The sequence below is a fragment of the Semicossyphus pulcher genome, unplaced genomic scaffold (genome assembly GCF_022749685.1).
Source record: "Semicossyphus pulcher isolate SPU_LCO1_2020_fin unplaced genomic scaffold, fSemPul1.0.p SCAF_5, whole genome shotgun sequence".
NCBI lineage: Eukaryota > Metazoa > Chordata > Actinopteri > Labriformes > Labridae > Semicossyphus > Semicossyphus pulcher.
This window is the reverse complement of record NW_027211726.1, coordinates 5,472,732-5,487,379: the sequence shown is the minus strand read 5'-3', so window position 1 is coordinate 5,487,379 and position 14,648 is coordinate 5,472,732. Positions and strand designations below refer to the sequence as shown.

The 14,648-nt window shown below is 40.2% G+C and overlaps 1 protein-coding gene across 1 annotated transcript; it reads left to right on the top strand.

Annotated features, from left to right (window-relative positions):
- Positions 1-7,894: 7,894 nt before the first annotated feature.
- LOC138608675 (class I histocompatibility antigen, F10 alpha chain-like) lies at positions 7,895-12,438 on the top strand. The gene is made up of 5 exons (XM_069681236.1): positions 7,895-8,181; positions 10,299-10,565; positions 11,341-11,619; positions 11,994-12,337; positions 12,427-12,438. The coding sequence occupies exons 1-5, from the start codon at positions 8,124-8,126 to the stop codon at positions 12,436-12,438; spliced, it is 960 nt and encodes a 319-aa protein (XP_069537337.1). The 5' UTR covers positions 7,895-8,123.
- Positions 12,439-14,648: the final 2,210 nt, after the last annotated feature.

Below are 14,648 nucleotides of genomic sequence, written 5' to 3'. Positions count from 1 at the left end.
TGTTGTATGGTTTCCTGCTGTCAAACAAGAGAGGTCTGCACACAAATAAATCAAAGCTTAGAATAATGTCCTGTTTTTCATTGTGCGTTTGTGGTTGTATTTTTTTATTAGTTTAAGACTTTGCAGACTCATCCTTCCAACCGTGGCTTACATCTGGTTCATTCCAGAATTATGGGCACGTTTCGCGTCTCCCAGATAAACCTTTAGTAATTTAAAAAAACGTTACTAAATCAGTTGACGATAATTACACTAAATGGAGCGACGGCTGCGAGCTGGTTCATGCGTCACCTGACAAACACTTCTTCCCAATGTCTAGTTGAGCTGTAAGATTTCCAGTGTCTCCCTCTGCTCTGTCATTGCCATCGCTGCCCTGCACCAGGACTGCGTCATACTTTCAGCCCCACCACCACCCCAGCATCCACCTGCAGGCTCCGGCTAGAGAGGTTTAAGATATTATCTCATCACTCCTCAAATTTCTGCATGTAAAATAAATCTGAGGAGTGATGAGGGCGGAGCCTAGATGGAAACATAAACTATGTTCTGCCACTAATAGTAAAGTTTGATGCATATCTGTGACACAATTTATACTCTGATCAGCCATTACATTATGACGACTGACAGGTGAAGTGAATTACATTGATTATCTCGTTACCATGGCACCTGTCAGTGGGTGGGATATGTTAGGCAGCAGGTGAACATTTTGTCCTTGAAGTTGACGTGTTGGAAGCAGAAAAGAAATGGGCAAGCATGAGGATGTGAGCGACTTTGACAAGGGCCAGACTGTGATGGCTAGACGACTGGGTCAGAGCGTCTCCACAACTGCAGCTCTCGTGGGGTGTTCCCGGTCTGCAGCGGTCAGAACCGACCAAAAGACGTCCAAACTGGTGAACCAGCGACAGGGTCATGGACAACCAAGGCTCACTGATGCATGTGAGGAGCGAAGGCTGGCCCGTGTGGTCTGATCCAACAGAAGAGCTACTGTAGCTCAGACTGCTGAAAGAGTTGATGCAGGTTCTGATGGAAAGGTGTCAGAACACACAGAGCATCACAGTTTGTTGTGTATGGAGCTGCGTAGCCGCAGACTGGTCAGTGTGCCCATGCTGACCTCTGTCCACCTGTTAAAGCGCCTACAATGGGCTTGTGAGCATCAGAACTGGACCACGGAGCAATGGAAGAAGGCGGCCTGGTCTGATGAATCAAGTTTTCTTTTACATCATGTGGATGGCCGGCTGCGTGTGTGTCTCTTACCTGGGGAAGACATGGCACCAGGATGCACTATGGGAAGAAGGCAGTGTGATGCTCTTTGGCAATGTTCTGCTGGGAAACCTCGGGTCCTGCCGTTCATGTAGACGTTACTTTGACACGTACCACCTCCCTAAACATTGTTGCAGACCAAGTTTATGGAAACAGTGTTCCCTAATGGCAGTGGCCTCTTTCAGCAGGATGATGCGCCCTGCCACACTGCAAACATGGTTCAACGACGAGTTCAAGGTGTTGACTTGGCCTCCAAAGTCCCCAGATCTCAATCGAGCATCTGTGGGATGTGCTGGACAAACAGGTCTGATCCATGGAGGCCCAACCTCGCAGCTTACAGGACTTAAAGGATCTGCTGCTAACGTCTCGGTGCCAGATACCTCAGCACACCTTCAGAGATCTAATGGAGTCCGTGCCTCGACGGGTCAGGGCTGTTTTTGGCGGCAAAAGGGGTCCTACACAATATTAAGCAGGTGGTCATAATGTTATGGCTGGTGTACATAAAATATTCATTAAATGACTCCCATCTCACCCATTACTGAATGTGTTTGGCCGTTGACCGTGATTGATAGAGTCAAATGTTAATCACATTTCAATCAGGAGAGACGTCATTAAGATTGAACAATTATTTATTTACAAATTGGGAAAGAATGAAATGTTTAAAGTCTTTGGCGATTAGACTCCATCGTGATGCCTTCATGTACTTGAAGGAGTAGAGAGGCCGATAGCAGGATGGGATACCCCCCGATGGAGTCTCGACACTGGTGGTGGTGATGATGGTGAAGACAGGATGAGCTGAGGAGCTGGACTTGGACGCTGATGAGATGGATTGGAGGTGAACGGAGTGGAGGAGGGTCGCAATGATCGAGCTGAAACGACAAACTGTCTGCGGGAGAGAACAGCTTTAAAATTTGACAGCAGAGGGATGATTGGTCGACAGACGTGGAGGCTAACTCTGGTTGGTTTAGTGTCAGGGTTTGGACTAAAACAAAAAGGGAGAGGACCCAAGGTGCAGACAAAAACAAAACGTTTAATTAACAAAAGACAAAAGGGCAACAAACAAAAGCTTACTGTGAAACAGTCCAGGTCGAAATCCAACAAAAATATCCAACTGAAAGGTAAAACCAAAAATCCAACAGAAACATCGGGAGTCACAAGAAAGTCCAGGTACAGGTTCGGGTAACAGGATCACTGACAAGGATCCGGGATAAAGTTGACGACGAACTGACAATGACACAAGGGAGCACAAAGACTAAATAAACTTGGGAGGTGAAGCTAATTAGACACAGGTGAGACAATCAAGGGCAGGTGAAAACAATCTGAAAGGTGGGAAACAGAACGGAGGGAAGTAAAACAAGACGAGACATACAAGGGGCAAGAACTACAAAATAAAACAGGAAACACTAGGAACCAAACTCAGGACTGACAGGACTACAAAGTAAAACAGGAAATAATCTCAATGAAATGCACAACTAAACCAGACTAAACCAAGACAGAACACAATATACAAACTAAACAATAAGAACTCATGACAACAAGAGACAAAGTGACTGAGGAAAAAAAAGGAAATAATATCAAAACACCAAAATACAAATCAACAACATAACTACACTAGAATGACTCATGACATTTAGTTCTCCAATTGTAAACGCCCATGATCAGCTGATCACCAGACAGAGAGGGAGAGAGAGAGAGAACGAGACATGGTGAATGATGGCTAATGGATGAATGACCGAGTATAAACAGTCTTCCTTCTTGAACTTACGCTGAGCTACATTTAAGGATTTTGCACAATTTTAAAATGATTATAGTTTCTGTGTCTTCTTACTGTAAAGAGTACAGCTGTGGTATACCATTCCAGGTTGAGGAAATGTAATCATTTCTGTTCTCGGTAGATGAAGCTGTCAGCAGCTGAGAGGCGATGAAAATACAGGCCATCGCATGATGCTGACCCCTGTAGATGACACAGAAGGAAAAATGCAGGACGAACAGAGTGGCAGCAAAGACACGCGCAGGTATTGGAGAGAAGCGCGGCGGAGGTGACGAGCAAAACGGCAGAGACTTGAACAGATGACACCCCCACAAAGTCCTGAGTCAGACCCTCAACCACGGACATCCAGGTGAGTGTAGCGCAGGGTTAGATGAGTGCAGGACCATGAGTGTTTCATGATCTTTAAGTTATAGATCAAATGACAAAATTGTAGTTCTTTGTTAGGACTGTCAGCTTGATACCATGTAATGAACTTTAACCCCCGAGTGTTGTGTCTTAAAGGAAAAGTTCACCCAATAATAAAAAGTAATTCAGTCATTATCTGCTCACCCACATGCTGATGGAAAATCTGGTGACGTTTCTTGTCTCCAAAACATTTCTGAAGCTTCACAGAAAAACAGCGTTGGAGCATTTGTCTAAACAACTGAAGCAGCTGGGGAAACAGAAAAACAACAAATGGCTCCATACAGCTCATCCAGTGTAACTCAAGTCTCCTGAAGCCTCAAGATCCCAAAGGATGTGAAAAGACGTTATTTAAGACCAAAAGAGAGACATTATTTATACTCTTTTTAAAGGTGAAATCTTTGTCGTAGCTTTAAGATAAAAGGCTGTAAATAGGCTCAAGTGGTGAGGACGTTCAGGGAAATGCAGTTTTAGCTCTTCATCTCACGGCCCAGGAGGTTGCTACCTTTGAGAAGCTTTAAAGTTTAACTTTGAAATGAAATAGTGGTTGTAGTGACTCATTTTCAATACAACTACATTTATCTAAAACAAGCCACTGAGGGGGAACTGGAGCAAGTTTAGACGCTTGTTCTTGTTGAAACAATAAAAACAATATCCAATGTGCTGTCACTTATTACACAGGTGAGCCATTTATTTTATGTTGTGTTTTTTAAAGATGATGTTTTTGGCCTTTGCTTTTATTAGTCAGGACAGTGAATAGAGTCAGAAATGTGGGAAGAGAGAGTGGGGACGACATGCAGCAAAGGGCCGAGGGTCGGGGTCAAGCCCGGGGTCGCTGTGTCGAACACTGAGCCTCTGTACATGGGACGCACGATTTAACTGCTGAGCTAAACCAACACCCCAACAGTGATCAATTTATTTACACTTTAATTCATATTAATATCAGCAAAATTCTCTTTGAATTCACTAAAAGGTTTAATTTAATGAATACGAAATAAATCATAAAGCTGATAAACTCACGGTAACTCGCTGACACAGTCAAAGTTTCCAATTCACACACCTGCCTGCAATTACCTGTAGCTTGTCTTTATGCTCAGTCTAAACCAAGGCTTCATCAGGTGTTTCTTCACAGAATTATATACATATTTACACACAACAGCCTTTATTAATGAGTGGCTCATACAAAGATAGAATCAACACAAATAAAAACTTCATTATGGCTCCAACAGTGGTTATTAGAAAGCTTAAAGGTAAAGGTGAAGATTTCAAGGTGTCTAATTTTAATTGTATCATTAGTTGTGTTTTAATGTTTCACTGAATCATTTAAAATCATCAAACCCTCCTTCACAACATTGGACACTCTTTTCTTTCTGAACACAGTTGTTGTGGGATGCTGGTGTGTCTCTGTGTCCTGTTCGGTCGAACACAACATCTCTGTTAAAGAGAGGATCTCCTGTCTGTGCAGATGTTTGGAGTGTTCAGAAGAAGCTTTTTTTATGTGGTGAACTTATTTGTTCTTCTCTTAAAACAGCACCAGTCAGATTTCATAGGTGAGTAAAATATAAAAGCTGAAGATAATTTAATAATCTGGAGCTCCAAACTGTTTATTGTTTTGGCCTCTTTTCTTTTAAAGTGTTTTTATTGTCAGTTTTCCTTCAGATGTTCTATCATTACAGCTTGTGTGTGTGTGTGTGTGTGTGTGTGTGTGTGTGTGTGTGTGTGTGTTAATGGTTACTGAGGACGTTACTTTAGAGTTTAACTGTCCCCATTTTTACTAAAACTTGTACACATTCATTTTTAAGTTCTTCTAAAACAACAGTAAACAGTTATGTGTTTATTTGTCTGTTGGAGGTTCATAGTTCAATAACATCAAAACATTATAGAGAAAGTTCACTCTGATGTAAGGCTGATGGTAAATAGTTAATAGCAGTAATAGATTCCTCAGTGTGTACTATACTGACAGAGAAAGCTTGGTTCTCTTGTTCATGCCGTGGTGCAGACAGTGCCTACATGTACCAGGATGCATTGCGAGCCAGAACCCACAGCCTCAAAGAAATACGCCTACATATTAAATTGTATGTAAATCTGTGTCTGTAACATTCTTTGTGCTCATATTTAGGGATTACATTTTTGCTTTCTGCAGCTTGTTTTGAAATACAAGAGAGACTAAAAGTCTGAGCTGGAATAGCCTGAAACAGAGCATGCTGCTGTTTAGAGCTGCAGCCCAGAAACACAGAGAACACAAGCAACACATTCAGACACTTTTCACACTTCAAACCAACTCAGACAGAAAGAGATGAGGTTCAGTGAAGTTTCCCTTTAAAGGATTTCTCAGGAGTTCAGCTCTCTCAAAGATAGTCTATCTCTTGGTTTCATGCAGCAGAGACGCTGTTTGTTTCTATTCTTCTACATCTGATCAGTGATGTGAGTAGAATCATGTACTGTCACTATCTCCAACAACAGAAAGTCAGGTGACATACTCAGGTGATTTCCGATAAGCAGTTGAATGACAGATACATAAACGTCCACAGGGGGCGCTGTGACATCGCTGACTTGTCTGTCAAGGTGAACTCAGTGATAATCTATGGACTGTTTATGAGTGTTATTGCAGCAGGTGAAACATTACTCATGTTCATACCTGCTTCCACACAATAAAATGTTGCAGCCAGTGGAGTCGCCTCCTGCTGGCCATTAGAAAGAATGCAGGTTTAAGGTTCCTCCACAACTGGCTTCACTTCTTCAAGTTAAGGCCACGTTCACCTCTTACGTACAGGCTTATAATTAACTCAGGTGTTGATCCGCAGTGAGCATGAAGAGCTTCTGTCAACCAGAGTTTATGTGTCAATGTCACAAAAATATAAATGTAACATCTAGATAAAAGATGTGACACTTATATTGATCTGTGTGTGTTCTGTTAACGACTGATTTAATGATTCAAAAGTGGGGATTGAAACAGAGTTTACAGCGTCAAAGCCAGAGAGAAATGAAAACCAGCATCAGGTGTTCAAACATCAGCAGAGGTGTCACATTTCTCCTGTTGGAGCAGTTTTCAGCGTACACAGCTCCAAATCACTTCAGCAGCATTGAACCTGTCAGACAGAGCTGACCTGATCTGATGTTTGAGAAGCTCTCTGACTCTCTTTCTGCTTTCAGTTTACTGCTTTGGTTCTTGTTTTCAAAGACAAACTGTGAGTCAAAATGTTTCATTTAAACTATCTTTAGTTAAATTGTAATGATTGTCCTGACAGTTAGTTAGTTTGTGCTCAGACCTGTGTGAAGGCCTCGACTGACATGTTACACACAACACAGATATAAAAGCAAATCATTTGATATTGACTTTAAAGAATATAAGATGTCTCCCTCCATCACATTTAATAACCTCATTTAATGTTATGATTGTGCACAGATGTATTTAAATATCAGATAATAACAGACCTCATGAGTACAATGGTTCTGCTGTACATCAACTGCAGGTTTGAGCCACTAGGGGGAGCACCTCCCCACATTTACTCTCTATAACACGTCTGAAACAACACTTCGCTTGTTGTTTGTTGTTTGTATTTGGATCAGAGCTGTTTTTAATCTCAGAACAAAAGCACAATAAGACCGACTGCATCCTCACAAACTCAATTTGATCTGTATCTGACCTCTGACCTCCCAGAAAGTTAAAACATTTGTCCACATTTTGATTTCATGTTTATTTTTTCTTCTCTGTTTTTTCTTCTTCAGGTTTATGGATAAGTTACAAGCAGCGCTTCCAACACGTTCTCCTGGGAATTTATTCCACCTTAACCCTAATGTGCACAGTGTTGCCTGTCCCTGTGCACACACATAGATACACACACACACACACACACACAATATAAAAACATAATAACAAAATTTAATTTCCAGTTGTGTAAATATTGTTTGTATATTTCTGTAAAGCTGATGAAATGTTTTGATTGATAAGGCTCGAGCTAAATATAATTTATGTGTTTAAGGTTTTTCATTATTTATTAGGATTATGTTGTTGTTGTTTTCCATAATATCTTAAGTCAATATTAAGGATTCAGAGGTATGATAGCATTTCAGTACGATGTGAACAAATTGTAATGTTTTGATTATAGTTTAGTGCCTACATGTACCAGGATGCATTGCGAGCCAGAACCCGCAGCCTTGGCCTAGCTCTGCTGTCTTTCTTCACAATATATCCATACCATGTATGGAACACTTTGGATTGTTGTTTTGTTGTTTATATTTGGATCAGAGCTGTTTTCAGTCTCAGAACAAAAGCACAATAAAACTCTACTACATCCTCATAAACTCCATTTCATCTGTATCTGACCTCTGACCTCCCAGAAAGTTAAATCATGTGTGCTCTTAGCATCACATTAGCATAATATTACAGAAAATCTGAGCAGCAGGAGGCATGTGAACAAAGATCATAGAATAAAGTCCCGCGCGTCCCCCAATGCTCTCGGGTGGGCCAAAACAAAGTGACTGTACTTTCACTTTCATTGATAACCTCAGTGGGTCAGTTTTACCGAGTTACAAGTGATTTTGATGCTCTGGCTAAATTTCTAGTGGCTGTTACGGAGGTTGATGTCAGTGCTCCATTTTCTCTCACCTCATTTTACCCTCAGAGCTCGAGCTAGCGGGACAAAGACACTTATAAGTTTAAAGTTCATCAAAGTTAAAGAAGTCACAGGTCACAATGAAGACTTTGGTGCTCCTGACTCTCCTGGGAACAGTCCTACATGACACGACGGCATGTGAGTAAAGAATCATCTGAGTCGATTGATCGTATTTTTATATAATATACATATCAGTTTAAGATTCCATCCATCCATCCATTATCTATACCGCTTATCCTGTTCAGGGTCGCAGGGGTGCTGGAGCTTATCCCAGCTGTCATCGGGCGAAAGGCGGGGTACACCCTGGACTGGTCGCCAGTCCATCACAGGGCTGACGCATAGAGACAAACAAACTTTCTCATTCACACCCACACTATGGTCAACTAAAGTCACCAATTAACCTAACAAGCATGTCTTTGGACTGTGGGAGGAAGCCGGAGACCCCGGAGAGAACCCACACGTGCACGGGGAGAACATGCAAACCCCGCACAGAAAGGCCAACTTTGTCCAAACCGGGGTTTGGACCAGTGACCTTCTAGCTGTGAGGCAACAGCGCTGCAGCCCAATTTAAGATTCGTATTATTATTTGATGTTTAGTTTCAGGAGGGTTTTTTTTGCAGATCATAGAGATGTTAAAGGTAAACATCTCATTTCAAGTGAGTAAATCCTGTCTGTTCCTGTCATTACCGCCTAGTAGTTATAAGAAAAGTCTTTATCTGGGAAGTGTTGAAGAAAGCACATTTGTCTTCTCCTACAAAAGAGCAACTCGAGATATTATTGCGGCCCAATTTATATCATGACGGCCATAAATGCTAAAATTGCAGCGTAGCTACGCAGCACGAACCAGTCACACACACATAGATAAAGAAAATAGGCAGAAAGGCGTCAAAACAAAGCGATTCTGTTCAAAAACTATAAATAGAGCTCTTAAATTCAGTCTTTAACTTCATGAGCCTTTTGTAGAAAGTGTGTTGTTCATTTAGTGCTATTAAACATGAGTGTTATTTTAGGACTAAAATTAATATTGCTTCTATTTTTAATTTATTACAATAATAATTGTCTCACGGTGTCTATATTTCATCAGAACTGTGAACAAATAACTCAAATAGTGAACATAGAAATACATTGACAAAATACTAAACCTAAATATTAAGGTTACCTCGTAATATTGTTTTACCTCTAAATATATATTTTTACCTTATACTATATTAAGATAAACCTTGAAGCTATTCCCCAGATAATCCTCATCTTTATTGAGTTTTGTTGGTTTTGTCAGATCACATCACACTGACAGTTATTACATTCACTCTTTGTACAATAACAGGCTGTTTAGCAGAGACAGATCAAAAAAGTCACTATATATCTGCTGATGTTAGCTTATTACAGATGTGTTGGCATCTGTATGTTGGTCGACAAGTATCAGTAAACAGGTTTGAAGTAGTTTGGCAACATTCCCATTACCGAGTTTGTCCACCAGAGGGCACTGACGAGTTTATTTTGAAACTGAAATATGGGCTCAGTTTGGATTTTGGCCACGAAAACAAGTTTAATCTCTAAAAGTGTTCACATCATCATCAGCCTCAAAACCCAGCATTGATCAGGCTATAAGGTTTGGGTATTTTATTAACAGGGATTATATTTAATCCTGCACAGATTTGTAAAACATTTTCAGTGTGTGCAGTGCGTGATTTTTTTTAAAGTGCAGTTTAACACAGAAAATGATCTACACAAATTCAGAGAGCAGACGACGTGCGGGATTCTGAAATGATCAATTATTTAACTGGCAAAACTCACAGAAACCTGTTAGAACAAAAACAACGTTTAAATCAGGACTAAGAGACACTCAGTTTATGGTGGAGGGAATGTTAAAATTAAATGAATAATATTAGTTATTTAAAAATATAAAAATATGTTTATTAAAAATGTAGAGGTGTGTCATTATTAACGGAAAATTTTAATTGTACATAAAATAATCTTATCAGTGAAATAAGGAGTTAAATATATAATAATTGTTGAGTTTGTACAAATATATTTACATTAAAGCGAGTTACACTTGAGTAAAAAATGTTTATATTAGAATAAAAAGTTCAAGAGAAACTTTTTTTACTTTATTTATTGACCACAAAGAGATGATGAGCTTGTGTTGAATGTGCTGTAGTTCTTTTTGATTCTGTGTGCTGGATCATTAAATTGTTCAGTGATTCATTAAAGTGTCAAATAAAACCTGAAATGATCACATGAACTTTTTCTTACAGTGCCTCACTCTCTGAAGTATTTCTACACTGCGTCTTCTGGAGTCCCAAACTTCCCAGAGTTTGTGACTGTTGGGTATGTTGATGACATTCAGATAGATTACTATGACAGTGACACCAGGAGAGCAGAACCCAAACAGGACTGGATGAGCAGAGTCACAGAAGGCGAAGCTGACTACTGGGAGAGGGAGACTGAGGTCGCTGTGGGTCAACAGCAGGCCTCCAAATCCAACATAGAAATTTTAAAGCCTCGCTTCAACCAAACTGGAGGTTTGTTCATGTTTAACTTTCTACTGATGAAATGTTTGTATTTTCATCCTCACTCACTCACTCTCTCTCCTCAGTGTGTCTCTGACATAATATACTATTGAAATAAGATGTTTTTGCCTCTGGGACGTTGTGATGAACTTATTTGACTTTTTAAAGACATTTAACAGATTAAACTATTTATTGATTAATTAAAAAAATAGTCATAACATAATCAAACATGACAAACATGATTAGTTTGTTCTCTCAAAATGTAGAAAACAGATGAGACCAGATTATCTCCACTGTGCTGACCACAGTGTGTCGGTTCGTCCTCTCAGGCAGCATCAAGCCGACGCCTGCAGGTAGAAACAGCTGTCGGTTGTGTCGAATGATTGACTGATGGATGGACCAATCAGGACGCACAGACTGCCTCCCAGTCTCCATAGTGGTCCTGGTGGTCTCTGCCTTATTGTGAGCAGTTGTACTAACACACTGCTGAACACTGTGCTGGCTGAGCAGGAGGAGTCTACAGACTGATCCTGGACTGAGACTCTCCTTCAGTGGAAGCTTCTAGAGCAGCTCTCTCTCGCTCTAAACCGTCCACACTGTCCACATGATGATTGGCTGTGAGCGTCTTCCATCCAGCCAATAACAGCAGGAGGTGTAGGTGCTCTGTGCTGGTGTGTGTGGATCAGTGTGTCTGTGGTGGAGATGTGAAATCAACTGATAATAGATGACTGGCTGTGATCTCTCTCTGCTCTCTCTCTCTCTCTCTCTCTCTCTCTCTCTCTCTCAGGTGTCCACCTTGTCCAGCAGATGTACGGCTGTGAGTGGGATGATGAGACTGGAGAAGTTAATGGTTATGAACAGTTTGGTAATGATGGAGAAGACTTCATAGCATTCGACCTGAAGACAATGACATGGATCGCTCCAACACCACAGGCTGTCATCACCAAACACAAGTGGGATAATAACAGAGCTCAAATAGCACAGACCAAGAACTACTTCACCCAGATTTGCCCTGAGTGGCTGAAGAAGTATGTGGACTATGGGAGGAGCTCTCTGCTGAGAACAGGTAGAATCACATGACCTGATGTGTTTTTATTAGCACAACGTTCATACACCTCTTCTCTTCCTGACATGACAATAAATGTTACACACATTTCTCTTTCTCTCCTGCTCTCTCTTCATCTTTCTGCTTCTCTCTCTCTGTTCCTACTTTTTATATCTGTTCCTCTCTGCTACATATCTTTTTTTTCTCACACTCTGCCCCTCCCATATTTATATCATTTACACTCCAGTGAGCTTCATTTTCTTTGCATAGGTACTATAAATATAATATTTGTGTTTTGAGGCATTTAAATACATGACAGTTAAAAGGAATTATGATAGTAATCAACAGTAAATGATGATAAAGAAACTATAATCTGTCTTTCTCTCTCTCTCCAGACCTCCCCTCAGTGTCTCTCCTCCAGAAGACTTCCTCCTCTCCAGTCAGCTGCCACGCTACAGGTTTCTACCCTAACAGCGCCCTGATGTTCTGGAGGAAAGATGGAGTGGAGCTTTATGACGACGTGGACTATGGAGAGATCCTCCCCAACCACGACGGATCCTTCCAGATGAGTGTCGAGCTGAAGCTTCCATCAGAGTCCTCTGCAGACTGGGGGAAGTACGAATGTGTGTTTCAGCTCTCTGGTGTGAAGGAGGACATCGTCACCAAGCTGGACAAAGTCGCGATCAGGACCAACGAAGGTAAGACTGGAGTCAGAGGGGATGAGAGTGGGAAGTTCACTGTAACAGTCCTGTGTTGGAAGGGAAGTTTTGTTTCCTTATATTGTTTTTCACTCACTTTCATCAAGTTTTTTATACATTTAATAAACAGTTTGAAGGCTGAGATTAGTATGAAACCAATGTAAGTGTCCACCTCTGGACCCTGACAGCAAAACAATAAAAGAATAAAAAGAAACTTTTATCAGATTTAATTAAACATTCATAATTTGTAAGTTAATCTTTCATCATGTATGCTTCTACATCTACGTGTAGACATACTGTGAACACACTCAGATTTATTCATGCCTCTGTAACACTGACGAGCAGTTTTACAGCCCTTAACAAACACTTGAAGGTAGTTTGTTGCTTGTGGTTAGACGGTGGAGTTTCTCTGTTTCCGACTGTATTGTGGATATTGTTTTGGATTTTAGGGGGAAAGGGTTAAAGGCAGTGTTTTCTCTTGGTATAATGTTTGTTTTGTCAAGTTTAATTCGTGTACAAGAGACAAAGTGAGCTGTGTGCTTCGGACAAGATACACGTGTTAGTTGAAGGTTTGAATTCTGGAGTTAAGAAAGAAACTAGAAGAGAGGATCAGAGGACAGAGGAGAAAAGATATTTGTTCATGTGAGAACTAAAATGACTTGTCTTCGCTTTGTGTTTCAGCCGACTTCAACGATCCCCTGATGACAACTCTGAGCTCTCTCAGAAACTGAATCCAGAAGCTGAATGAGAAACAGGCCGCCCTGCACACCGTGAGTTTCTTCATATTGGACATGGACTATTCGCACAGCTAACAAAGCTGAACCTTCAGCAGCAGCTCAGTGTAATTCAAATGTCATAAATGAAACTTCACAAGAACAAACTCAGAAAAACAAATGTATTAAAAAGTGTTGAACTAACTTCAAAAACATGACATTTAATAAATACTTGATTTCCAAATGTTCAGACTGAAATGACTGAATTATAAATATTGTGGGTTTTAATGACTGTACATATGTTGCTCTGTGAATTGATATTTCCAAACATTTATAAGATAATTTATGGTTCTATTTTACCTTTTTTTTTTATCTCTTCAGGTTTCTAAAGCCTTTTTGCACCCGCGCAATCAATCTAGCAGTGGTCTCTGTGTGTCCCTCCTGGTGAGGAACTGGAGTCCACCTCTCGCACTCTCCAGTCCCCCGTGAGTCTCAGCCAGATGAGCCAGGAGGAAATGATGGATAGACTTTGTCTGTGTGTTATCACTGTGCTGAATCTTTATTCGTACATAAGACATGGACAATCAATCAGTCTGGTTACACACACACACACACACACACACACACTAGTTTGCTTGATTATTTCTATGAAACTGATCAAATGTAAAGATTTAGTTGTTTTTTTACCAGACTGGAGCAAAAAGTAATTTCCGTCTTCTTAATGAATCAGGATCATGTTCTTTGTTTTGTTTCATATCAAATCTCTTTTGATCTGTTTTGAAACACACAGAAACCGAACATTGATGCTTAAAATCTCTTCTTGTGTTAAAGTCAATGAATGCCGCTGACCTGCTGTTTCACACCTTTGGTTCTGTAAGTTTGCTTTTAATAAAAGTCCCTCATACTCCAAATGTCTCTCTTCCTGTTGTTCCACACACACGTATACACTAAACGCTGACACATCTATAGCTCACACATATATAGGCTCACACATCTATAACACATCTACAGCTACAATTTGGTGGAATAAACTTGTTTTTTCTGCCCTTTGTGCTTCACACCTTGTGACTTTTAGTTCATTTATATATCATACATCTGAAACAATTGTTTGAAATTGTGAAGTAACTTTTTTATCGTAATATACAAATACAAAATTGGCACTGGCTTGAAAAGGCGTCTATGGATGTCGTCCATGTTCTGATAAATGACACCGAGCTTTAAGTAGTTTAGTTTTTGTGTTGTATGTCTAAAATAATCAGATGCATGCATCATTAAATTAACCTTAGCTGATTATACCATGATTATTGGGTCTATAACGCTAAAGACATTTAAACATTTGATTCAACAGGTTAACATAAAAATGTCCTTCACAACTCCCCACTTTTTATCATTAACTGACAATAAATGAGTATGAGTATATAAGCCTTAAACATCATCAGAATGTAAACCCTGTTTTACAGTTTAATTACACTCGTCACACAGAAGGGGAGTAAAAGAATCTGTCATGAGTTTCTAGTTTAGTTCTGGTTTTGTCTTGTATTTTGGTGTTTAGTTATTATTTCTTGTTTTACCTTGTCACTTTGTCCCTTGTCATGAGTTTTCATCGTTTAGTTTTGTATTTAGTTTATTCTGTGTTCTT